This window comes from Caloenas nicobarica, chromosome 22, assembly GCF_036013445.1.
Source record: "Caloenas nicobarica isolate bCalNic1 chromosome 22, bCalNic1.hap1, whole genome shotgun sequence".
Lineage (NCBI taxonomy): Eukaryota > Metazoa > Chordata > Aves > Columbiformes > Columbidae > Caloenas > Caloenas nicobarica.
The window spans coordinates 5,280,366-5,305,422 of record NC_088266.1 but is presented as its reverse complement, the minus strand read 5'-3'; the positions used below and the strand labels follow the sequence as shown (position 1 = coordinate 5,305,422).

General features: G+C 51.9%; 1 protein-coding gene across 2 annotated transcripts in view; it reads right to left on the bottom strand.

The window, feature by feature from the left end:
* The window catches only part of AGRN (agrin), a 96,914-nt gene extending 85,836 nt beyond the window's left edge, over nt 1–11,078 (bottom strand). For both annotated transcript variants that reach the window (XM_065650034.1, XM_065650035.1), the window contains exons 1-2: nt 10,834–11,078; nt 3,791–4,052 (exon numbers count right to left, since the gene is read on the bottom strand). In XM_065650034.1, the coding sequence (XP_065506106.1) occupies nt 3,791–4,052; nt 10,834–11,031 (460 nt within the window). In that variant the 5' untranslated portion in view covers nt 11,032–11,078. The remainder of the gene's footprint in view (nt 1–3,790; nt 4,053–10,833) is intronic.
* Between the last annotated feature and the right edge of the window lie 13,979 nt (nt 11,079–25,057).

The following is a 25,057-nucleotide window of genomic DNA, read 5'->3' as shown; positions in this document are numbered from 1 at the left end:
TAGATGTGGGAGAGACCACGGGAGGACTGAGGCTGCGGAGCTGGATGCAATTCTTCCTTGGGAGCAACGAATAGGATTGCCACAGAGAATCAGAATTTCCATTAGAGCCAAGTGGCATTTTTGCACATCTGGAGCATCTGCAGGCCCCAAAACAGGCAGATCCATCCTTACCAAAAGGCTTAACCACCCTCTGCCTTGGCTCATGGGCCCTACTTTCCATGTCACCCAAGAAGCTGAGGTGACACCACACTAGTTAAAGCGCAGAGCAGGAGTTTCTTGAAGATGCATTGGACACACTGCTCCGGGACGAGGGTCTCAAGCCACCAGCAGGACCTGCTGTCATAACGGCGTGTGCTTTCTGTACTCAACATTACAGGTTTCACTACACACTGTACTTGTAAATCCAACATGCACGGCTTTTCCCAGGAGGTTGAAAGTCCACGCACGCCTCCAAAGCAGCCTCGGCTGGGGCAATTGCACCAGCGTCAATGCAAATCACCCCACAGCAAGGCACTATTTAAAAGGAGCTCCGGGTTCTCATTAACCAAAGCCCTAAACAAAGGTTTAATCTGAACTTCCTTCCACCCAGACGGCTCAGCGTGGAGTCACCACGCAGCCCCTCCCACACCATACATACACACACACAAAAAAATCTTGATTTTCTTCAAGTGCAGTTGCGATCAAAGTGAAATATGAGACACACGCACAGACGAAAGCTCTCTCAGGGATTAGTCAGCTGCTTGATGGTGTTATCAGGGGTGAGCAAGGAGAGGAAAGCATCGCACGGAGCCGCTGCGACACCCCAGCTCCATCCCTCTTCATGCAGGACGAGGCACAAATACCGCAAGGCTCATCTTTCTGCCCAAGAAGCCTCATCCAGTCCAAACCTGTGTCCCAGAGCTGCTCCTCTCCCATTCGGCACCAAAAAACCTCCCTCCAGTCACCCCCAGTGCCGAGCCAGGTTGCAGAGCTCCACCAAAGCCTTGCGTTTTGACTACAGCATTTTTACTGCAATTAAGTATAATCAAAACACGCTGTTTTCGCTCTAACCTGAGCTGTTTCACAGAGATGCCCCTGTCTGAACTCCTCTCTTACACAGGAAAGATTTTGATGTCTACGATTTCTCCCAGCTGGAGCCACAGGAGATGAAGATACTGATACTCAAAACATTCATGTTTTTCCACTCAGCTGCCACCATTCTTCCAATTCTTTCTGCAAAAGCACTCAAAAGTTTGTTTTTTAAACTCAAAGTGCAGCAAGGAGCAGCGTTCTGGGCAGCTTTGCTTTGAACCCTCCTGTGGGGAAGCTGATGGGAAACAAGTCCTGGAGCTAAATTCTCAGACTCGGAGCTCAGAAATGGTTCCCAGGGTGGCAGGACCAGGTCCTCAGAAGTCAGCAAGGCTGGGGGAGCCAAAAGGGACTTGCACAGACCTCAGGAGGGGCTTGAGCTTTGGTAGAGCTCAAGGGAAGCTGAGGGTTTGAGGATCAATTTGTTCCATGCACTCTACAGCAAACCATCCAGCATGTAGACTATTCATGCAACAACCAGCCTTCCAAGATGTGGGAAGAAGAACAGCAAGCCCACTGGGTACAAAAAGCAAGGTGGGTTTATCAAGGCAGGGGAAAGAGCTGTCAAGTCAGTTGGATGCCAAAATAAGAATCGCTGCATCTCCCCCAAGCGACACTTAACCTACTAGTAACTCAAGGATGCCTTGGTTTTTTTTGTTATCTCTCAGCAATGCAATCTGGACAGGTCTCCACCCATTTAGAGAAATTGGGTCCAACGCACACAGTAAGTTGCCTGCAGGCTGTTTTCCAGCCCTTTCCAGTCCTCATCTCCCCAGACCAGTGCGCTGGACCAGAGGCACCAACATCCCAAGAGCATCCTGGCCAGCTGTCACGGAGAGGGGACTAATTAGTTAAAGCAAGCAAGCTATGCAGCAAGTGATCTGCAGAGAAGAGGGGAGTCCCAGAAAGAATCATCGGGAAAGGTTAACATAGCATAGAGGAAATATAAACCCACCTATAATCGTATGGACCTGCAATTTAAGCACACAGTAAAGAAAGGACTTAGACATGCCCAGCTTCGGCACTTTCAAGTCCCTTGCACAACAACAAAAAGCAAAAATGGGTCTCAATGATAAATACTACATTAAATCTATAGTATTAGGTAGAAAACTTGATTCTCTCATCATCATCTATGGGCGTTAAGGGACAAAGGCCTTCACCACAAATGGGAAGCACCTTGCTCAGCCACCTCGCTTCACATCCAGCATGTGCAAAAGGAATGTGCCAAAGAACACAGCAAAGTAGGTGAAGACAGAATTCTTTCCAATGTTTGCTCAGGTTTAACAAAAGCACACACACGCTTTCGCCTCCCTCCCTCTCCACTAGGTGCAAGGATGGAGCAGGACTCATACCTTTCAAGTGCAATACAGAATAAATATATAGGCGGAAAACCTCCCGTGTCCCTCCCTCTAACAAAAACCACTTGAGACGGGGGCCTCTTGTGAGCCACTTTGCTGAACTAGCTCTCTCTCGGACCAAAAGTTCGGTCATTTACCCCTGTCAGCATTCCCAGCTGGAAAAAAAAGGGGTTATGGCCTCTGCTCTGCACGTCCAAAGGGAGGAGGGAGCCGATCTGCAAGTTTATTTGTTGTCTGTGCAGAATTCCCGCATTCCTTCCCTTGTTTACCCATCTGCTCTCAGGACATGCTCAGACCCCAGCAAAGGGCTTTTGGGGCACCACGTTCCCCCATGAGCTCGGAGCTCTTGCTGGAACACGGGGCAAGCACAAAGGGGAAAGAGAAAAGCCAGAAAATGCGTTATTACAGAAGGATGTTTTCAAGGCGGTTGGACCACAAGTAGAAGAAATATCAGTTCTCTGCCGATCTGCTCTCCACAGAGGCACATCTTCGTACCTGGAGGTCTCAGACCCTATTTAAGAGCACATACGGGCTGTTTACTCCTCAGATTTTCCCCACAGAAATGTTTTTACACCCCCAGCAGTACTAGTAACTCAGCCACGGGCATGTGAGCCCTCCTCACATTGTCCCACAGACAATGTCCCACGGTCCCCGCGCTGAGCATCGCTGTGGTGCACACGTACTCCACAAGCACAACATCACAACCCTCCTCATCTGCGCAATTTTGGGAGCAGACACAAAGACTCCAGTGAGATTAACGTGCAAGGGATACAGGGCTTCCCCACAACGATACAGAAACACAACTCACATCCCCCAAAATCACTCAGCTCCTCGGCTTGGTCCTGACTTTGTTACACCTTGGAGAAGCTTTATCTCTAAGCAGAACTCAGCTGGCTTCTCGGATCCCTGCAGAAGCCCACAAGTAAGGAGGCTCTGAAACAGAGGAAGCTAGGGGTGACTACCATGAAGGACAGACCTTCACCACGGGATTAACTCATCCGCTCTAAACCTACAGGAAAATCTAACTCAGGTGTGAGGAGCCTAAATTCCCTGGGAAGTGCCTTGCAAGACTTGCAGTGGGGATGTTCCCAACCACATTTGCAGAGGGAACTGAGAAGCTGCATCAAATCTTGAGCAAAAAAATGACATCGAATAACTTTGCTTGGCTGTACCTTGGCTGCAAGCGCTGCCTTTGACAATAAGGTCAACACCAGGCACTGTCCCCATGATAAGCACAACTCTACCCCAGCCCAGATCAGCAGGACGGACTGATCCGCCTCATCACCGGCAGGATGGTTTGCCCATCAATCATTTACAAGCCAAGAGCACCCCGGGGAAAGCCCAGCGGCCAGGTGCAGCCTCACCTTCCACGCAGTGCTCCACCTCCTCCAGGTTCCGCAGCGTGATGCGCATCAGGCTGGAGTTCAGCATCAGCTCGTTGCGATGCGCCGGCCACATGTACTGCGGGGCGGGGTTGACGAAGAAAATCCGCGTGTCCCCGGTCGAGACTTGGTTGTCGCAGATTAACGGGTCCCCGAAGCCACCGATAACCACCTTGTTCCCACCATCCAAGAGGATCTCATGCGTGACGATGTCTTTGCCTTTCAGGTAACGCCAGACTCTCACCTTGAATGAGAAGGAGCACGTGAGACCATTTCACAGCCACCAACAACTGGCACTTTCTGGCCCCGTTAAACTTTTATCACGTTGTCACAAGATGCACAGGAGCGGTTCAGGCTGGCAAAGCCCTCCAGCAGAGCTAATTTCATTAGCCAGCCCTCCAAAACCACAAAGTGTGTGGGCAGCGAAGACTAAAGCACACACGGGTGTTTCTCTCCTTTGTTCGGGCAAAAATAATGTCCCCAGAGCCTGGCAGCCTCTATGGCACAGCCCAGACCAGGACAGCTGCTCATGAGTTTCCCTGGCAGAAGGAGAAGCCTCTGCTGCTGTTTTGCCTCTGCTGTAAACGACCAGTAAGACAGAAAATGAGCTAATCAACCTTTTTTCCCTAATTCTGTTCTAACCTTTATGCCCACACCAGCCATTTCAGCTGCCACACGACCAGCTATGGCAGGGAATGCTGCCCTCCAACAAGGGACACTGCGCTTGGCCAGGGGAAGCTGGCAGAGACTCAACCAGGAAAACGATTTATTAAAAACGAACAACAAAAAAAAAAATACAGAACTGACCTGGTCCTGCCCATTACTAAGAAAGAATTCAAACTGATAGCAGGAGATCCATTCCTGGACTGGATGCTTGGACAGAAGCGAGATCCAACTCACTTGCCATGTACATGAGCTGTGACCCCATCACCTGCAGACAGAGGCCACGGGGTCGGGGACACGATTCAAGGAATCCCCCTTCCACTCCCCGGCAGCATCATTCGAGGTGACAGACTCCAGCTGGTCCAGTTCTGACTCACAACAAAATCTCAGTGGTGAAATGGATCAGGGGAGAATAAAACACTTCTGAATAATAAATTTAAAAGAAAAAGCAGCTTTGAAAACACTTCTTAATAATAATAATAATCGTAAAGCTTTGAAGGCAACATTTCCCCCCAACCAAGGAAAGCAGCACACCTAAAGAAATGTCTGTCCATCCATGGGGGATGCTCTGAACAGGAGCCTTAGAACAGAGGCAGGGGGCAGCAGGTGGGCTGGCTGGGTGGAAAAAGGGAATCTCCTGGCTCTAAGCACCAGCACCTTGGGAAGGCAAAAGGCAAAGCAGATGATATTGCATGTAGAAACATCAAAGACAACTTATGTTCCCATAAATGACTAAAGAAAACCTTTGCGTTAGCAGACTGGATCTGCTAAGATACATGGAGGGTTTGGCAGGAGGAGCCCATTTCCCTTTACTCATCCAAACTTCAAGAAGAAAAATAAGTCGTGGCCACAATAGCTGGTCCTGCTCTCCCCCTCCCGCTGCCAGCAGTTCTAGAGAAAACTCCCTGAACCTCAGTGCTGGCTCATCCCCCTGCCCAAAAAAGGCCAGATCTGCACACAACTTCAAGCCAACCCCTTTCCAAAAGAAACACCCACACGGAAGGGAAGAAACAGCCCTAAAAATGAATCTTTAGTGCACACGGGACAGCAGAGACATGTCCCCATGTCAAGAAATCCTTCTCCTGCTGCTGCGGTTCCATTGCAAAACTGAGTTGCATGGAATAGGAAGGGCTCTGAGAGGCGCCTGAGGGTGCAGCTGGGAGCAAGGGTGGCTGCTGCAGCGCGTGGGTATCGCCGTGACCACAGGCATCCCTGGCCTGGCACCGCCAGCATCTCCTCCCAGCCCGAGTGCCCCGTCACCTGCATTCCCCAGCCCTCTTCACCGCCCCGAGAGCACTCCAGCACACCGCGCCAAGCACCGAAAACAGGCAGCGAGGGGGTGGCTCAGAGATAAGGCGGCTCTCCATCCCCGCTCCGAAACAGGCACGCACGGGCTGTAAGAGCGCGGATCCGAAGGGCAGAGAAAGGATGCTCATGTGCACGGGGCTCTTGGTGGACACTGCGGGTGGCAGACAGTTGTTCACACTACAGCTTCAATGCTTGACATAGGGAAACTTGTGACAATTGAGGAGGAAAGCACAGAGCAGATACCATCCCACTCTAGAACTAACCATTTTTATAGTTATCTGCAGCTCACTGGCCTCTGCCCTGCACGGCCCGTCAGGTGCACTGCGTTCCCCTCTGGGCTTCCTTGAGACCATTCAGACAGCAAGATGCTTATTCTTCACCAAATACCCCCATCCCATTACTCAGTGACCACAGAAAACGCACGCAAAGATCTGACAAAGTTCAAATAAGAGCGTTAAAACATGCCGGGGGTGTGTGAGTTTTATGATCTTTAATCGCGTGATTTTTTTGAAGCCCCAACTCCAGAATTTCAGGGGTGAGCTCGGCAGTTTCTCAGTCCCGATCAAGAGGCTTTGAGGTTCACGGTGGTCTCGAGCCAAACTCCCTGTGACAATGAGGTGCTGGGACAAGGCAACTGGGCCATTCTCCCCGGAGCGACCAGGCTGGGGGGAGACCCCCCGCTCATCCTCCTTTTCTCCAGGCTAAACAGCCCCAAGCCCAAGAAGAGATGCTGAGGAAGCAATGCCTCCAAAGCCACATCCACAGCCCATTCCAGCCCCAGAAGAAGCCTGCTCGAAACGTCAACCGCTCGGCTGTGCACAGCCCTGTCAGTGTGAGCTCTTTTCTTGAGAGAGATGGCAGCCACCCAGCGAACAGACGGAGCTTCAGATGGCAGGGACGGGGAGCTGCGACAGGCGGCTTCCCCCCCTTCTGATCTCGCCGGAATCCCGCTATCGACACGGAGACATCTGCTCCACCACGTGCCGGTGCTGCCACCCGAGGAAGCCCCTTCCAAGAGCCACCCTGGGGCCACCTGCGAGTGTGGCGAGATGGGGAGGCAGGGTGCGAAGGAGCACAGCTTGCCCGGCTTTAGCGCAAGCCTGAGCTAACGCAAACCTCCCGCTTCCCCAGCCGGGACCAGCTGTTTCTCCAGCGTTTCGCAGCGGCGCATCTCCCTGTGGTTGTGATTCTACTCCATAGTCAAGTCAAGACACCTTCCTCCAGCCCCACCTCCTCCTCCTCCAGCCCGCAGGGCAGGCGCTGCGAGGAGGTGAGTGAGGTGCACAAGCGAAGCAGGGTGAAAAAATAAAAACTAGGAACACAAAGGAGACAAAAGGGAAAAAAAAAAAAAAAAAGGGAGTCAGGCAGAGAGCACAGCCTGAGGGTTGTGCTGAAAGGTGGCATTTTCACAGCTAGGTCTAAGTGGGGAGAAAGGCTGAAGTCTACCCCCTCTTTCTGAAGCAGATGGTAATTTGAGTTAATTAGCACGGCTGTTCTAGTCATAGACCTCAGAGCCAGGCCACAGCATTCGCAAGCAACATCAGAGTCCACCAGCCTTCTCCCCACCCTTCTGCTCTATAATGAATGGATTTGAAGGCACCAAAGACCAGGCAATTACCTGTAGGGCATCCCATTCATCATCACACACAATTAAGACTTTGTCACTGCTGACTCACCGGCTACAGCAAGGATTGGGGGAAGAAAAGATTGAGAGAGAGGGGAAAAAAAAAAATTAGTCTGGAACCTAGTTCCAAGAGGTCCCTTCCATAAAGCAGACTCACTCTTTTGCCAACGAGCACATAAAACACTGGATTAAGACCGTTTTACAAGACTCCTGGCAGCTACGGGGAGGCAGAGTAAGAACAGCGAAGACTTTATTTAAGCAGATCCTTTCAAGGGTGTATTTTAAGTGCAGTACAAAACCAGCAAGTAAAAAGATTTTCCACTATGCCACGGGGGTCCATCCCACCGCAGGGAATGGGACCACCTGCACAGGGACAGGCAAATTCCTGCCAGGAAGATGCTTTGAGAAATGCCAGCTTTGGTTTTGCAAGGAGAAATGAGATGTTGGAGCACAGTCTCCTCGGGAAGAGAGCTGTTATTCTGGACAGAAGTATTATAAAAAGGGTCACCACTAGATTTTGGCAGTTCTTAAAGATGAAGGGCACCAGCCAAATCCTTCCCTCCCGAGCACATTGTCCCTCTCCCCTTGCTTGTCACTCTCTGTGCCTTTCCTTGGATGAAACCCTTTTCCTCAGAACTAGCAAAGCACCAAACCCACCTCCCCCAGCAACTTCCACATCCATCCCTGGCTGGAAAACAGCCGTTACCCCCCAAAATACAGGGTCTATTGTTTGGAACAGGATCCACATCCTTTTTCAACACTTCCTATAGCTCATATAGAACCTGTACTTGTCCTATAAATAGTTCTCTTCATAAATATCAGGTCATACCAAAATAACGCACATGAGGGGACTCAAAAGCAGGAAGGGCCGGTGCCGACACACGGGCTGTAAATGGGATGTACAGCAGCACCGCAAGACTGGGAAGAGCACGGAGGCACCTCCACTCCCATGTCAAATCCCTTGGGAAAGCGGCACATCAAACGGTTTCAGAGTCAATTTTGGGGATTCTGTCAGCCTGCTCTTCCTTATTATTCCTCTCCTCCAGTAGCAAACGAGGCTGGTAGTTATTCAAGACTGTTTATCTAACGTTAACTTCACATTTTTCCTGAGTTGTAACGTGCTTATCTTCCTCTATCAAAGGCTTCACCTGGGAGGGTTTAGAGTTTAACTAGAAGAACAATACACTAGTGCGGCACTCGCAGATATTCACATGCCCGCTCCCTCGCAGACCACCCAGCACCAATAATACTCGCTATTTCGGGTGTGGGCTCTCAGGAACTCCTACCGCACACTTGGCCCTTGCCTTCCCTCTTCAGATAAAGAGCAACCTGACAAGAGATAACTGTGGTATTTGGAGGTAACCCCAGGGCCTAGGGAACGGTTCCTGGAGCAGGACAGCGAGGAAGCAGACACGGGTTTTCTCACCAGTAAGATCCTTTCTGCACTTGGGCTTATTCCAGCTCCACAAGTCAGGTTTAATGCCCAAACTGCCTTTTTGGAATCTAGGCGCTTGATAAAGAAACCACCAAGCCAACCCAAAATGCGAGTATGTCTAACGCTGCGACACAGCATCAGCAGAATCCACAGCAATTTCAATACTTGGAGAGATCTTAGAGAGGAACAAGCAACTGCTGCCGCAAAACTTCACATTACAAGTCACGAGCGTTACACCCTGCCAAGCTACAGTTAGGAGAGATTTATCTGCTTTCAGGTCCTTAAGACACCTCAAGTCCCATTTCAAAGCTTTTTTCCTGCAAACACACCATTAAAAATTACACAGAAAAGAGTGATGTGTAGGTAACGGGACCGAAGAACCACTGCTCTAAGAAAATTGCCCAATGTCACAGGGCAACCGGGAAAGCCAGCAGCACTGCCAGAGTGAGATAAGATGGGATGGGCATTTCCATCCAAGGCAGGAGAGGTTTTTCTCCTTTCAGTTTCTTTTACAGGACTCCAGGACTGGAAAGATATCTTGGGAGCATGTGAAGGCATTCAGGTGCTGTTATGACACTAATACTTAGCAGAAGTAACACCCCACAGTTAACTCTGAAGCAGCACAAGTCTTCTCCACAGCATTTTTGGGATGGCTCAGGGAAAGGCAGGTAGGAGACCTTCTTCCCAAGCTGAGCAACACAAACTGTGTTTCAAATACAGCCACCACCTGCAGACCAGGTTCCTCCTGAGCTACTCTTATTACTCGGACATGATCGCATCCTTTCCAAGGCAGAGCTGCTGAGCAAGCAGGTTTCTCATCACAGGAGCACAGGCAAAAAAAAAAAAAAAGGTTTTCCTGGCCCAGAATCCTGCTCCGATGCAGCAAGACGAAGCCTGGGTTTTACACTAGCCAGACACCTTGTTGCGTGTCCGCAGTGGGAGAAAAGAGACTCGTTTCTTAAATGAGCACTTCTGCCTTGTCACTAGCCACACTTGACCACCTCCTCCCTTCCGAGGTGGCCCACATCCATCCAGCCATATGCGCCCCAAGCTGCCGCAGGACACCGCCTGCTCATAGCAGCTTATTAGTTTTCTACATAGCACCCGCGATGTGTCAGACGCTTTGCAAACATACAGTCTCTGCACTAGCCTGGAGGGTCCGTGATCTAATTTACCAGAGCAGGGTACAGATTGTACCGTGCAGCATCACAAGGGGCAGAGCCACAGGAGCAAGCGTGAAGCAGCAGGCACCAGCTGGACAGACAGAAACTGTTCAACTAGTTTATTGGGCTGAGAGATGCTCCAGAACAGAGGTATAAAGTTAACATCCCTGTGCATCAGCAGACCTCTCCCACCACACACTGCTGCACATCACCCCAGGCCCTGCTTAGCACTAACCGCAGTATTTTTTAAGGATGAAGCAGAAAAGAGGATGGGAAGAAAGGGAAAAAGCAATGTAGCAGCGTGTCCTCACAAGTGAGATTCCTGCCCCGGGAAGGGTTAAGCCATACAGCACGTTTTCTGACAACCCGGCGGATGGTATTTCAGGTTGCTCAGTACTTTACCGTCTCTCAGCTTAGGGGGGAGGAAAAAAAAAAAACATAGCCAGAGGCCTGATTCATAGTTAAACAATAGCTTGAGCTAGAAAGAACTCAAGATGCTGCTAAAGTAAACAGGGAGCTAAGAGGCTCCGAACACCTTCCCCAGCAGCCTAAACCCAGCTAGAGAAAGTTGGGAGTCAGCTCCGCATGATGCAAAGGAGGGAAATGCCCATAAAAAGCAACCTTGCGAGATTCCCCTCGCCACAGCTGCGGGCAGCTCTAAGCGAGGAGAGACTCCGCAGTCTAAAAATACATAATTACACACCAAAGCTCCAGCGCGTACAATAAAAACCACATGCGCCCGCCCGAGAAAGCGCCTGGTTGGGGGCTGAAAGTTTCCCTGCGGTTGTCTCCCCCCCGCCCACCTTCCCCAATCCCACCCCCCCCAAATTACCTTGCAGGAGTAGGTGTGGTGGACGGGGTCCACGTTCATGATCTCCTCCACCGTCCCCGTCAGCACCACGTTGGCCTCCTCCTCCCTCCGCTCCAGCTCCCGTTCGGGGCAGGTCGCCCCACCACCGCCGCCTCCCAGCCCCAGTAAGCCCAGTAGCGCCAGTAGCAGCGCCCGGCCGCCCGGCGCTCGCCCCGCCATGGCCCGCCGGCCGCGGCGGTTCGGCCCGGCCCCGCTCCCGGGGCTCCCCGACGGCGCGGGTAGACAAAGCGGCCCCGCTCGCAGGCAGGGCTGGCGCAGAGAAAAAGGGCTACTTTTGTTCCGAGGAGGTGAAAAGGAGGAAAGAAAGAGAGGGAGGGAGGCGGGGAGGGGAGCGCAGGGGAGGGGAGAAGGAAGAAAATCCCAAGAGGAGGAGGAGGAGGAGATATCTCTCCCCCGGAGCCGCGGCCGGGGAGAAGCGCTCGGTCCTCAGCCTTGCCCCTGTAAGAAAGCCCGCAGATTTGCATGCAATCTGAATTGCTGATAAGGAGGGAGCGGGGGTAGGGAAGAGGAGGGAGGGAGGCAGCCAGCCCTGCTGCCGGCTCTTATTGCGGAGCTGCCGCGGACGCCACCCCCAGGAAAGGGAGAGCTCGCATCAGGTTAATGGATAATCAGCGCGCCAACGTGAGGAGACTTTTAAAGGTGTAGGGACCGCTGTGAGCAGCAGCCGGCTCTGCTGCCCACCCCCCCTGCTCGGCAGCTGCTGCCCCGGCCCCCCCCCGGCTCTGTCCCGGAGTCCCGGAGCCCGCAGCCGCGGGGATGCGCACGGATGCAGCTCGGTGCAGCTGCAGGGGGGAACCGGCGCTTCCCTCCCGGCACCCCCAGCCCACCCTTGGCATCGCCTTGGGGGGTTCCTGCCAGGGCTGCTCCCCTTTTCCCTCTGGGGAAACCGAGGCTCGGGCTGGCCCTTGCTCTGAGTGCCACATCCCGAGACAAACCGACTCAGCCGCGCCTGGTCCATCACCAGGGGAAGACGATGCTCAGGGCTGCCCACACTTTGTCCCACACAGGGCAAAGCCACCCCCCCCCGGGGAATGGCCTGTGTGTGCCCCTGGAGCACAGTGACCTCCTGCCCTGGCTTTCTCCAGGGACTGGACGGCAGTTTTCCAGATGTCACGTGCAATTACTGCAAATATAAAATGAAAAGTTAAGTGGCACCAGGGGAGGGATATTGTTTCTCTCCTCCATAAATTAGCCATCCCCCAGAGGCATTTTACAAGGCCGTTTTACTTGATGGCCCTAAACAAGTCATATTTGTGACCCAGGGCCAAGCGGGCGAGTTGTGAAGTTTAACTATGCTGATACCACGGTGCCAGCAGAGGACAGGACATGCCCCATATCATCTCTGATGAGCACGTTTCAATCCATGACAGCATCCTGCATCGTAAGGCTCTGCAAATGACCATCCATCCTGTTCATCCTCTGAGCGCTCAGCAGTGCTATTTGCACTCTTTGCCCCTGCAGTTGTGTATGTGCCAGTCCTTTTTCTGTCCCCTGAAACATGAACAGAAATTAACTACAAGATAGGAATAAATGAATCTTACTAAGTGTTCCAAATGTGGTCCAAGCCTACCTTCTACCCCGAAGAGGACAAAATACCAGAGATCACATAAATCTGTCTGGAGATATCACAACTGCTGTGGGTTTTACAGGGAAGGCATTCTGTGCATATTCTGTCTTAAATCGTGCACTTGGCATTTCCACGCTGACTTTGTTCTCAACACTGAGGCTGTTCTTATAAACTGCACACCCTCTCCCAGGCCCCATCCTGCTCAAAGCTTCCATTTCTGTCCCTTAAAACTTAAGTTCTTGGTTTGGCACCGAAGGAAGGCTGCCTGTTCACAAGCATGCAGTATTTAACCATCTCAGGGAGGACTTCAGGGAGACAATTTTCAGAAGAAAGTGGCTCACAATGCACTCAGGTCTGCAGGAAACCTGGCTTCACCTGGCAGGGCTTAACTCTTCTAAACCTGCCTGTCTGCTGTGCCACCCCTGGAGAAACCCCCAGGAGAAGGAATGTGTCCCCATGGTCCCCCCTGCCAAGAAGAAGAAGGTGCCACAGGGAAAAAAGACAAAAAGCAGGATACACAATGTCAGATTTTCTGCCTGTGCCAACTGAAAAACTTCACCAAAATGTATGATCTCTGGGTGAGGGGCAAGGGAACAGCATTCAGCAATGCAAAGTCCAGGCTCCGCAGTCGTCACTGTTACACAGCGGAGATTTAGCACAAAGGACTTCATTATTACATGGCTGCTATTATGAACTTAAGCAATTGGCTAAAAATATTTCAGTGCCTGGCAGATTATTTTTGCTATTTTAATTATTAATTTTTACTGTATTCCTCGAACACTACTCAAGTGCAAATCACAGAAACAACCTCAGTTCAAGGTGGAAGAAACCAGCTCCAACATTCTGCTCCCACACTTTGCAAAGAGAATTATTTACACTGTGTTTGTACTATTTTCTGTTTGTTAGTTCTCTCCTTCTAGCCCCACCCCGCCATCTGCTTTCAAAGCTGTGAAGAGAAAAATGGATTTCACAGGCTTCTCTGATGTATTTGCCCCTATACGCCCAGTTCTTTGAGTGCATTTACTCAGCCTTGCAGGTTTTCTGGTTAGAAGTGCCACATGAGCTCCTCAGGATCTCAACTTTCTGTTCCATGTGCAGGTTTAATAAAGTTAATAAGGAGAAAGCAGTTGGCTTTTTCAGAGGACAGCAGCAAAACACGAGCAAAGGAGCGGAGTCACTCCGAGCATCCCTCTTAGTGACAACGTGCGCCGGGAACCAGCACGTTTCTGCATGGTTTGCTCTGCTCCGGCACCACCGTGCTGAACCATCGCACTGGGAAGAGAAACTGGCCAAAGAAACCACGGTACTGTGGGAAAACCGAGACAAAATATTTGGCAAATCAGTGCACAAAGTAAATAAACTACGCAACTGACAAAAATACATCACTGGGGTTTTGTCTTTGGCTCTTTACAAGACAGCTATTGTGAACTCGGGGCTCGCAAAAACTTCCTTTGAATTAAGCTTAGAAATTAAGTAGCTCAGTCTCCGGAAAAATCAAGAGATCTTGGAACTGACAAGAACTTATGCCCTGTTTGTTTTCTGACATGTCTGCTTTTGGGTAGCATTTCCAATATTTGTTTGCAGGAGGAGCCTCAAATGTCACGAGAGAGGAGGGGAGGCTGTGATACCTTTGCTGAGGTGGTTACAGCAGCCAGCGGTTCCATAAAAACCCTCTGGTGCTGCCAGACCATTGCTGGAGAAGTTGCCCAGAGAGGTGGTGGCTGAACCATCCCTGGAGACATCCCCGGCCAGGCTGGACGGCGCTCCGAGCAACCGGAGCTGGTGCAGATGTCCCTGCTCATGGCAGGGGGGCACTGGCTGAGTTTTGAAGGTCCTTCCAACCCAAACTGTTCTATGATTCTAGTATGGGCTGACTGAGCAGCACTGACCTTTGGACACCTGTTGAAGCCCCAGCCCTCAACAAGCTTTGGCGATGTCCGCGGCGTTTCTTCCACATCTGAAGTTCACTGCCTGGGTGAGGCTTTGCCTGATCAGGGCTCTTCCCTCCAGCAGCAGCAGCTGTCACATTTTTGACGGGACTGTAATTTTTTTTCCCATCCTTTGAAGTTTTTTTTTTTTTTTTTCCAGTTTTAACAACTCATGGCACAGGCAAATGAGCTTCTTTTAGGTTGGGCTGAGTAACTCTGTAAAGGTCTCTCATTTATTGCGAGTTATTGCCTCCTCGGAATGACTGTACAGCCACTCCTGCCGCGCTCAGCAGTTTCAGGCCAGCATCTCTCTGCCGTTTGACCCCGAAACGCTTTCCTTTCCAAGATATTTCTTATCAGAGCTCTCAGCCAAGGCTATCACAAGTGTCATACCCTCATTCTCCAGCTGCTTTCCTTGGTGGGGCCGTAGTGTCTGCGGGTGCTCGGTGCTTGCTGAGAGTAAAATCCTTTATGGTATATCAGGTCAGGTATCCGAAAGTCACAGCAGCCACAGGATGAGTAACCACAGAGTAAATACCTCCGTCTGCTCACCTCTGAGTACAGCAAGGGGCCGAGCGCTCCATTCACACAGGGACGTCACAGCAGGAAACCCTCAAGATTTTAGGCCAAGCCTTCAAAGCAAATAAAAGACCTGTGCGAATACCCTGGCAAAGCAAAACAGAGCCCTGACGTTAATCGGAAATACTTCCCCAGGGGTTAAAAAAACCAAAACTGTCCTCATTCCTGCTTGGGCTGGTCCCCAATTTCTTCACCGGTTGCCTCTACGCCCCAGCGGTTGGTTTTTCTGCTCTGAGGTTCTCCATCTCTGATAAGATCCACAACATGTTTTAATGTGTGTTGGTTTGGTTGTTTTTCTTTTTTTTTTCCCCCCCTCCTCTTTTCTCTTTTAAGTTAATCCCTCTCGGTGGTTTCTGACATTGTCAAATGGCTTTTGTGTACTGTCAGAAAAATCTCTTGATGTCGCTACAGAGCAGCTGCTAACAAGTTGCCCCTGGGATCCTGCATCCAGGAGGCTGTCTGCCTGGATAATGATTTTCAAATAAGTAAATCTATTAATGAGATCTCGGTGGGAGCGGGGCTGGAGGACCCGCACGAGAGGGTTTTGTGCCGCAGCAGCCCCTGGCAGGTTGGTTTTGGCCACGATGGGCGTTGCAGCGTCACGAGGTGGGTCACGGATGCTGTCCCTGTGTGGCAGTGGGACCACGAGCCGTTCGGATCAGCGTGGCAGCGACCTGCACCGTCCTTTCCCCTCAGTTCCAGGGGGAAAACGGGGAACAAACGGGGATCTGGCACATGCTCTAGGTAAGATTCAAGAAGTCAATCTCTCCTTCCCCGAATCAGGATGGCAGCCTTAATACTGAGTTAAAAATTCAGGGCTAGTCTTTGGGGTACGTCAGTTTTACCCCAAGGTTTAGGAGCAACAGGACCTGAGCTTTTCTCAGCAGCATGAGCCTAAACCCACAGCTTTAAAACAGGAAAGTGTGATGAGATTTGCACTTATTCACGTGACGAGAGTATAAAAACCCAAACCACTGAGTATTACAAGTACTGCGGTGTAACAACAGGTTACAAGGGACAGGCTTCCAGCTCACAAAGATAGGCTTGGCTTAGCATCGCGAGAGGGAAGGTGTATCGGCACAGAGCGTGCACACGCTCACCGGTGTCATCTTCTTGTATTTTCAGTGCCCATGAACCTCCAGCATGGTTTAGGGCTTAACTTAGCAACCTCTCAGCTTGGAGGCAAAAGCATCCGGTGAACCACAATGACTCTTTTAATCTTAAAAAAAAAAAAAAAAGAGAGAGAGAGAGAGAGTAACAAGAAAAAAGGAAGAAGCAGAAAGAAAATTCAGCGTGAACTTCGGGGCAAATGATCCTCCATTATCAAATCCCATCTTAAAAAGTGCACGGGGCTAATTGAATTACTCTTGCTGGATTTCTACGTAGCCATGAAGCCTTCTTAATGTGGATTGATAGCATAAATCTGTTCTCCATTGAGGAAAAAAGTGAACGCTGGCCCCTGACATCTATCTTTCTTTCCAGAAATCCCATCTAACTGGACGTCTCCCTAGGCCACTTCCAAGAGAAAGATGTCTCTATCCATTACCCCTGACACGCAGCAGCAAAAGGAAGCGAGGTCCGTTCACATCTAATTACTCCCACTCCCAGATTTATTACAGTCATGCCAGGATTAATTGAGAAAGTAAAAATGCTTAGCTGGGGGATCAATCTTCTCCGAGTTACTTACCTTGTCACTCGCTAATAACTGTAAAATAAAAATGCCCCTCTTCGCTGCATCTCAGCAAATGGATTTCTATAATACATCGCTAGGAATCTTTAAAAGGCATTTGAAAGCAGTAAGGAGACAAATTGGATTAGCTGGAGAGAAAGTGCAACCAAAGCATTTTTTTTTTCATTACCATAAAGCAAAAATTTCAGCTCTCCGATGCTCAGGTGGTGATGCAGAGACAACGCTTTGGTCACAGAGACTGTGGGGGGATGAAGAATATTCTGAGTAAAACACAAAGGGTCTTTCCTGGTTTAGAGACCGAGCTGGTTTTGGCACCAGAGACACATGTTCTCACCTTAGGGAAGGGGTTTTTTTGCCCGGCTGAAACTGGACGTACCCAGTCGCTGCTCTCGTCTTGCCCACGTCCCACCCCTGCGTTGTCCCAATGTGTCCTCAGGAGCCAGGGCAGTTCTTTGGGTTTACATCTAGCTAAAAAGGCCCTGTTTCCCCCATTTTGCCACCTTACATCAAGGCGGCTTGAAGGATATTCACAATGAGATCAAACCTCTCTCCCTGACACATTTGTCCCAACCTTTACATGCTGAGCCAGCATCCCTGGCACCGGCAGCATCACAGAAACACCCGGCTTTTGGGAGCCTGCCTTTAACCGAAAGCATCGAGGGTGCTGGGAAGCAGGGCTGGAGCTGAAAGAGAAGAGATTAAGATTCCGGGCATGCAGAGTTTGGGCTTTTTTTCCTTTCCCCCCTTTTTTTCAAGCAGCGAGGAGCCAAGGTTTTAGCACAGGGCTAGAGGGCCCTTGGCAACCCCTGCAAAGCCGCTGGTGGGTCGGGGCTGCCGCCCGGCTCCTCTCCGCTGGGATCCTCCGACAAAAGGGCTGGAATGCCCAGAGACGGGCAGGGAGGGATGGAGCCCTCCCGGGTTGTGGTTTCACACTCTCCTTATACCCATTTCATAGTTAAAGACAGGATTTATTGGAGCAGACTCGCAGGGAGATAGAGGCTTTTGTGTTGAACTTTATCCAAAACAGTTAATGCAGCTGCTGCTGTTGCCATTAGCTTGGGAAGAAAAAAAAAAAAAGAGACATTGAAACTATCAGCTCTTAAAAGATTTCTTCTTCTATTTGAAAATCAATTTCTTAGTGCACGCACGTAGAATGACCAGGAAATATTTCATCCTTTGGATGCCAAGCTGAGAGAGGCAGCACTGGGGCGATGCTGCCTCTTGCATCCCCAAATGCTCGGCCCTGCATTCATTATTCTGTGCACACACCCGGAGAAGGGACGAGCTGAGTTAACCTCTTGCTGCCTGTTCTTCCACAGCAAAGCGAAGGGATGATGTGAAGCGGTGATGCTGAGACAGGGCAGGACCACCCAGCCCATGGGCAAGTCACTGCCCTTCTCTGTCTTACCTTTCCCCCGGTGAAAATTGGAGATAATATCAAGGACACTGTCCCAGGCAAGGTCAAGGAGAGGCTGTGGCTTTGTGTGAGTCTTGATGGCCCATCGAGCTGGGGAGGGCATGCAGGGCAGGCAGCATCCGCCCTCGGGCAGAGCTGCAGGCAGGGCTGTCCTGCTTCACTCCCTGCCACACTAGTTTTTCAAATCGACTGAGATCCCAAACACCACTTGACATCCTTCCCCATCAAATATTTATTTGTGTTTGCAGGTCACGGACTGAGCCCTGTGCCCTGGGAACCCGTGCCCAGCTTAACACCTCCTGACTTAATTCAGGTCACGCAGGGGACGAGGATGCTGTCTGCCTCCTGGCCAGGGGATGAGCAGGCTGGTGGTAGGAATCCCTCCCCAGCAATGTAGCAGCCCAGGTTTTGAGTCCTCAGGCAAAGCCCAGCCGCACCTGGAGCACATTGCCAAGCCACTGCCAGCTGCAGGTCCTGCTGTGCTCAGCAATGAGGGCGAAGAGGGTGGGGGAAGGCAGCCAGCCCTCCAAGTGCTCCTGCCCAGCTGGCACATAATGGACTCTACAAAATTCTCCTTTCCCCATATCTGTCTGCTGGACGCATTACAAAGAGCTGAATCCAAATAAAAGGCCTAGTGCCATCAAAAAGTGACAAGGGAAGGAGAGAAAAATTAGGCACGCGCACCTGAGCAAAAGGGGAGGGTCAGCATCATGCGATGTATGGGGTGGGAGCAGGAGTGACAGATGGACACGGTGCTCCCAAAATACTGCAGTATTTGGGAGCTGAACTCCCTTTAACACCTTTCTCTTCACAGCTGCTCTGTGAAGCATCTTCTGCACAGTCATATGTGCTCTTATCAGTTTAGGAAGCACCGGCCACACCAAGTGACTGGCCCAAAGTGATAAAGGAGATCTGAGGCACAGCATCAACTAGAAAGATGCCTTCTCCTCCAGCCTCCTTTGCTGATCCAGTCGGAGTTGAGGAGAACACGGCAGAGAGAGGAGTGCAGGTCTGGGTACAGATTTCCCTTTTGCCACCCCAGAAGCTGCTGCACCCATGCAGGGAGCAGCCACCTCCCTCCCCCTGGCAGGGCGAGTGGATGCTCGGCCATGGGGTGACTGCGGTAAAAAATTCCAGGCAAGTTACCACCTTCCTGCCAAGGCGCCTCAGCTTGCTGCAGGGAGCAGGAGGCGAGCCAAGGAGCCCAACGCAGCAGGGCTGGGGACGGAGCCTCCATATATTGTGTCATCTGCTCAGGGCTTGTCAGGGGATCCACATTCTGAGTCCCTTTGGCAGCCACAGGCAGAGCCTTTCAATTAAACAAAGTGCTTCAATGAATTGCCGCCTCATCCATTAGGCTCATCTGACTCAGGCTCTTGCAGACTGTCTGCTCCCCCGTTGCACTTCATTTGGGAAATTGGTTTCTCTTAAAAAAGCAGAAAGGAAGAGGAGAGGATGAAGTCCACGCAAGGGGAAAGAAATGACCCCACCATGACGAACCAAACCTTGCAGCTCCAGGCAGGCTGGGGTTTGAGCTCTTTAACAGCAGAGGCAGCTCGTGGTGGACTGGTGCGATGTTCATGTCAGTGGGAAAACTGGGTGGTGTTTGCAGTCAGGAAGACAAGTGCCCATGATGCTTGCAGCAGGGTGCGAGTGACCACACGCGTGAGGAGCGACTCACCCCCTCAGTGGGTTCCTAAGCCTCACTGCTCTCAAATCAGCTGGCTGCTGCAGAAAAACCAAATCCCGTTCTTTCCCTGTAGTCATAAAGTTTTCTTTGTTAGGCAATAGCTGGAAAACAGCTGCTCCCGAGCCGAGGGCTTGTTCAGACACATAATACTTGCAGAGCAGCCAGGCTGTTCACCAGAGTGAATAGCTCTGTGCAAAGATCTTTAAACTGAGCAGCTCCTCATGTCCTGGCTGTGTCAGTGTGCCTGTGCTATCGGCTGCCAGACTGGGGGCAGTCGGGACAGTGGGACGTTCACATCCCAGGGGACCAGGCAGCTCCAGTGCTGGGGACGCTCCTGACCCAGCACCATGGGGAAAGCAGCAGCTTCTGCCAGTGACCGCTGGGACCTGCTGCGAGATGGCAAGGGTGGAAATTCGGGCAGGAAGGAGGCCCTGGTGAACAGAGCCGGTCTGTGTCCGGGGCTGGATGAGCTGATTGCAGCTGACGGAGTTTTGCTTCCACTAAAAGGAGGTATCCCAGCTCTTCTTGTCCTTTTCCAGCGCTGTAAAGAATGTTAGAATCATGGAATCATTTCAGTTGGAAAAGACCCTCAAGATCATCGAGTCCAACCATTAACCCACCCCTGGCACTGCCCCCTGTCCCTGAGAACCTCACCTCCGTCTGTCCAGCCCCTCCAGGGATGGTGACTCCAGCACTGCCCTGGGCAGCCTGTTCCAATGCCCCACAGCCCTATCCAGGGAGAAATTGTTCCTAATATCCAATCTAAACCTCCCCTGATGAAATTTGAGGCCATCTCCTTTCGTCCTATTGAATAGGAATAGGAATAGGATGTGGCATTGCAGAGCTGTCAGAACTGGGGCTGACCCTGCCTCATTTACTGGATGGTCAATAAGGTAAAACTAAAGTAAAACATTCTGAAATAGCGCAGAAATGGACCAGAGACAGAAGTGTTAAGTCCAGAGGCTTTGACGCAGGGGAGGTAAGGGAGGTTAATTGGTCTTGTTGCTCTTGGTTTAGTAGTTCAAATCAAAGTTCAGGCCTGGGACCAGCCGTTTGCCCAAGGCTTGCTTATAGTCTAGTCACGCAGGATTTGTTGCAACAAACTTACTCTCTTTTGGCTTTATAATTCAGTCGGTCAAATCCACTTTTGGAAACCATTAGTGCCCTGGATATCTCCAGAGCGAGCAGGAGGTGTCTCCCTCATGGACGCTGAGAGCATTTGTTTTCATCAGGACCTTCTACTTCATTCCTCTCCTGGCCAGGGAGCTGGTTCCACCAAAGGTGGGTCCCTCTCACAAGTGCTAGCCCTGGGTCAGCCAATACCATATCCATTCTTTACCTTCCCTGCAAAACTGGAAGAAAATCAAGGCTGAATTTGCAGAAGTGAGGCAGGAAAAGAATGTTCAATTAAGAACACAATATAAGCAGGGTTGACCCAGGAGAATTAATACAGCTAAAGTAAAAGGCTGGCTTGAGGCTTTGGCAGCAGGAAAGCTTCTCTGAAATGAAATGTCATAAAGCTTTACCAAGTGGGGAACAATAATAGCGCCAAGATGCAGTACTTAGATATTACTCACTGACTGAGTTATTGACTGGCTATTGCAGCGCAGCCTCAGCGACAGAAACGAGGAAATCAGGTCCTCAGTAATTAACATGCCAACACAGGGGGAAATTCAGGAGAAGAGAAAGGAGCAGGCAGGACAGGAGTGTTGGTCTCTACCTCAGCATGAACACCAGCCCAACCTCCTCCTGCTCCCGAGCAGGATTTCCCAAATATTCACCCCCGCACGGCTCACCACAGAGCAGCACACAATGCCAAAGGGTGTTTAAGAGAATCTCAGCCTTCTTCCCTGTGAGCAAAGCCCGTGACAAGCATGAGTGGCTCAGATCTTTCTCCAGCGCTGCAGGATTCTCGGGGACAGGTGACGCAGGGTGCACAGAGGCAACTTAGTGACTCTTGTCCTGGTTTTGCTTTGAGCTGACGAGACCCAGACATTGGAGTAACGCTGGTGTTGCGCTGCCTTGGAGAGAAGGGCACAGCCCCTCACATAGCACCCAGTCCTGCACTTCCCGCAGACAGGAGGTGGCTTTTCCAGCTCTGGTGCCCTGTGCAGGGTGAGCCTTTCTGGGCAACCATCCAGCTGCACAGCTGGAAAAGAGAGACAGCGCAGACCATCCCTTTGAGAGCGAGCTGGAGCTCCCAGGGCCCCGGGTCATTTGCCTTTCCAATTAACCAGCCCATCTCCCTGCCAAGAGCTGACCCTGCAGCCTGCCAGGCAGCCCATGGCCACGGGTGGCCCCGAGGCTTTGCAGTGTTCCCACTCAAAATGTTGGTCTTCTGCTGAAAACCCTTCTCTGCCCCTTGGCACCCCCTGAGCACAAAGCCACAGTGTTTATGGGCTCGAAGAGATGAGGTGGCCACGTTGCCATCCTGTGGATTTAATCCTGCAGGGCACAGTGGGGAGTGTGACATCTCTGTGACAGCACAGAGATGAGGAGAGGGGTGGGATCACTGGGGTGGGATGCAACCCCGAGATGGGTCTGTGCTGCTGCTTCTCTGCTCCCACCTGGCTCCCAGGTGCCCTGCAAGCCAGGCCTAAGGTGTTACCTAAGCAGGCCAGGCAGGAGGTATAGTCCCAACAAAAACGCCAGCATAGTTTCTTACCAATTGCTCTCTTGCTTGCATAAAGCAGTGGAGAAAAGCTGGGAAGGAGCTGGCAGAAAAGCACAGTCAGCCACATTCTGCAAGAGACATCCAACCCCAAGCCTAGGACCGACTGTCCTCTGCTCATTTGCCCAAGTAAGTGCACGTTCCCAGCGTTTCCCCGGCTGGGCAAAGCTTTTTGCTGCAGCAGCAAACGCAAGAGGAAAGTGGCCTCTCGTGGCTGAAAGCTGCGATGCACCGCGGGCCCGCAGCGCCGCACAGAGCGCAGCGCGAACCTTGGCAACCCGCAGGAGCAGGGGCTGGTGCAGAAGTGCCCAGGGCCCCATGGGCTGACACCATGACCTGGCATGAACGGATGGACAGACAGACGTCCTGCCATCGGGGCCCAAGGAGGCACCTGAGCAGGGAAACCTGGGCACGCGACAATGCCCGGCCCAAGCTGTGCATCACCCAGGCTGTGCATCGCTGAGCCTGTGCATCACCCAGGCTGTGCATCACCCAGGCTGTGCATCACCCAGGGTGCGCATCACCCAGGCTGGCTGCCCAGTGAGAGGGGAAGCAGTAGGAGCAGATTTAGGTTGGCCAGAGAGGTGGTGGATGACCCATCCCTGGAGACATCCCAGACCAGGCTGGACGGGGCTCTGAGCAACCTGAGCTGGTGCAGATGTCCCTGCTCATGGCAGGGGGGGCACTGGATGAGCTGAGAAGGTCCCTTCAACCCAAACTGTTCTATGATTCAGGGAAGGACAGTCTCAGGCAGCCCTGCTCGGGCAGATGAGGCTTTCCCGCAGCTGGAGGTTGGTGTGAACCTGTTCCCACTCTCCTGGCGGAGACACGGTTCTTCACCTTCGCCCCTTTGATGCTCCCTCTGCGGGCTCCCGCAGCGCACCCGGGTACCAGCGCATGCTCAGGGCTAAGCCAAGCCTTGGTTCTTAATAAACCGGGCTGCTACGGATTAACTCGGGGCAATCGGCCCGAGCTCCGCGGAGCCGCATCCCCGGGAAGGGGCCGGCAGAGGGCACGATCGCTCCGCGGTGCCGGGCCGGGGGAGCCGGGAATGGGGAGCCGGGATGGCGAGGGGGGAGCCGGCCCCCGGGCCCTGCGTCCCTCCGATCCCGGCTGCCGCCAGCAACGACCTTATTAAAACATCAGGAAGGACAGACAAGCAGCAGGAGACATACTGGTGGAGTCAATGAGCCATACTGGGCCAGCTCTGGGCGAGCATCCCCTCCCTCTGCACCCCCAGAGCTGGGGGCAGGGGGGCTTTGCTTTGTCCAGGTCAGAGAAAAAAGAGAATGCGGCTGAGCTCTGCATTCAGAAATCGTTTTGTCCTGAACGGTAGGACAGCGCTCTGGGAAGAAGGTTTCTGCTGGTGCAGTTGCCGCTTGTCACAAGGTGTCTTTGGCAAGGATGCTCCAGGTTGCAGCAGCCATCAGTGGGGAGACTCGATGCCCCCAGCATTTTCCTGGCCCAGAGAGTGCCCAGTGCTTCCCAGCAACCCGCATGCTAGAGGGTGGTCAAGGCACAAGGCAGGTACATCACTGTCCTGCACATCCAGAGCAAGCCAACAGCAGAGCTCATTAAAGCACAGCTCACAAGACATTGTCATCGCATGTGCCTGTTCCTTGCCAGGATGCATAGCACCTAAAGAAAGTACACTGGGTTGCAAAACACAAATGTTTGGCACAAATAAGTACTCCACTGTCGGTTCCAGACCATGGTGACATTCCAGCCTGAAAGCCCCTGCGTTTGCATTTCTGAGAAAGCACCAAAATTTCTTACCCTTCTCTCCTTCCTTGGCACAGCCAGCTGCCAACTAGGATGAGGGACCGGGATCCTGTAAGGGGAGGGAATGTGATGGAAAGAGGTGGGTGCTGCGGAACTGCTGCACTGGAGAAAAATCAGACCTCAGTACCCAGCCCAGATCCCACACCCCGCACAATGTAGGGCAGCCCCGCTATTGTCCAAGGGAGGCAGAAGGGGTTTGTAGAAAATATTATTCTGCTGGCCGAGATTCGTCAAGTCAGTGGCTCGCTCATGGGCATAGAGTCATCAAAGCGGCCATCAGCGCTAAGCAGCACTGACAGCCGCACAGCGGGAACAATGGGGCCATAACACTTATTAATCATATCCCTCCCCATTGAACCCGACCCATCAATCAGTCGCCTCGGTCTTGTACTTTGAATTTCCCAAGCGGCGAGCTGCCGATCCCATGGCTTTCCCGGCGGGGGACCAGACGGAGGGACACGCCGTTGCTGCGGCAACCCTTGCCACCGTTTCCTCTTTCCCCAGATGTCAGCCATGTGTTTCCATAAGATCTGGGATTGTCCCCAAACCAGATGGAGCCATAGGGCGCTTTCAGGGGCACCGCGGCAGCTGTGGGAGCCCCTCGCACACAGATGTTGTGTGCTTTCGTATCTTGGCTGTCCCTGTATCCTGGTGGCCATTCTTGCTGTTCGTGCTCGTTCTTGCATGGGAGGAATGCGCAGTCAACAGCTTCCCACAATAGCTCATGGCTTGTCTCTGTCTCACCTGCAGATCTCCAGCTGAGGGTGCCACAGAGCGCTGGGATGAGAATACTGAAATGTCTCTGACACCTTCACAACTCACAGTGGGAGCCTGGGTATCCATTCTATAAAGCCTTGGGCC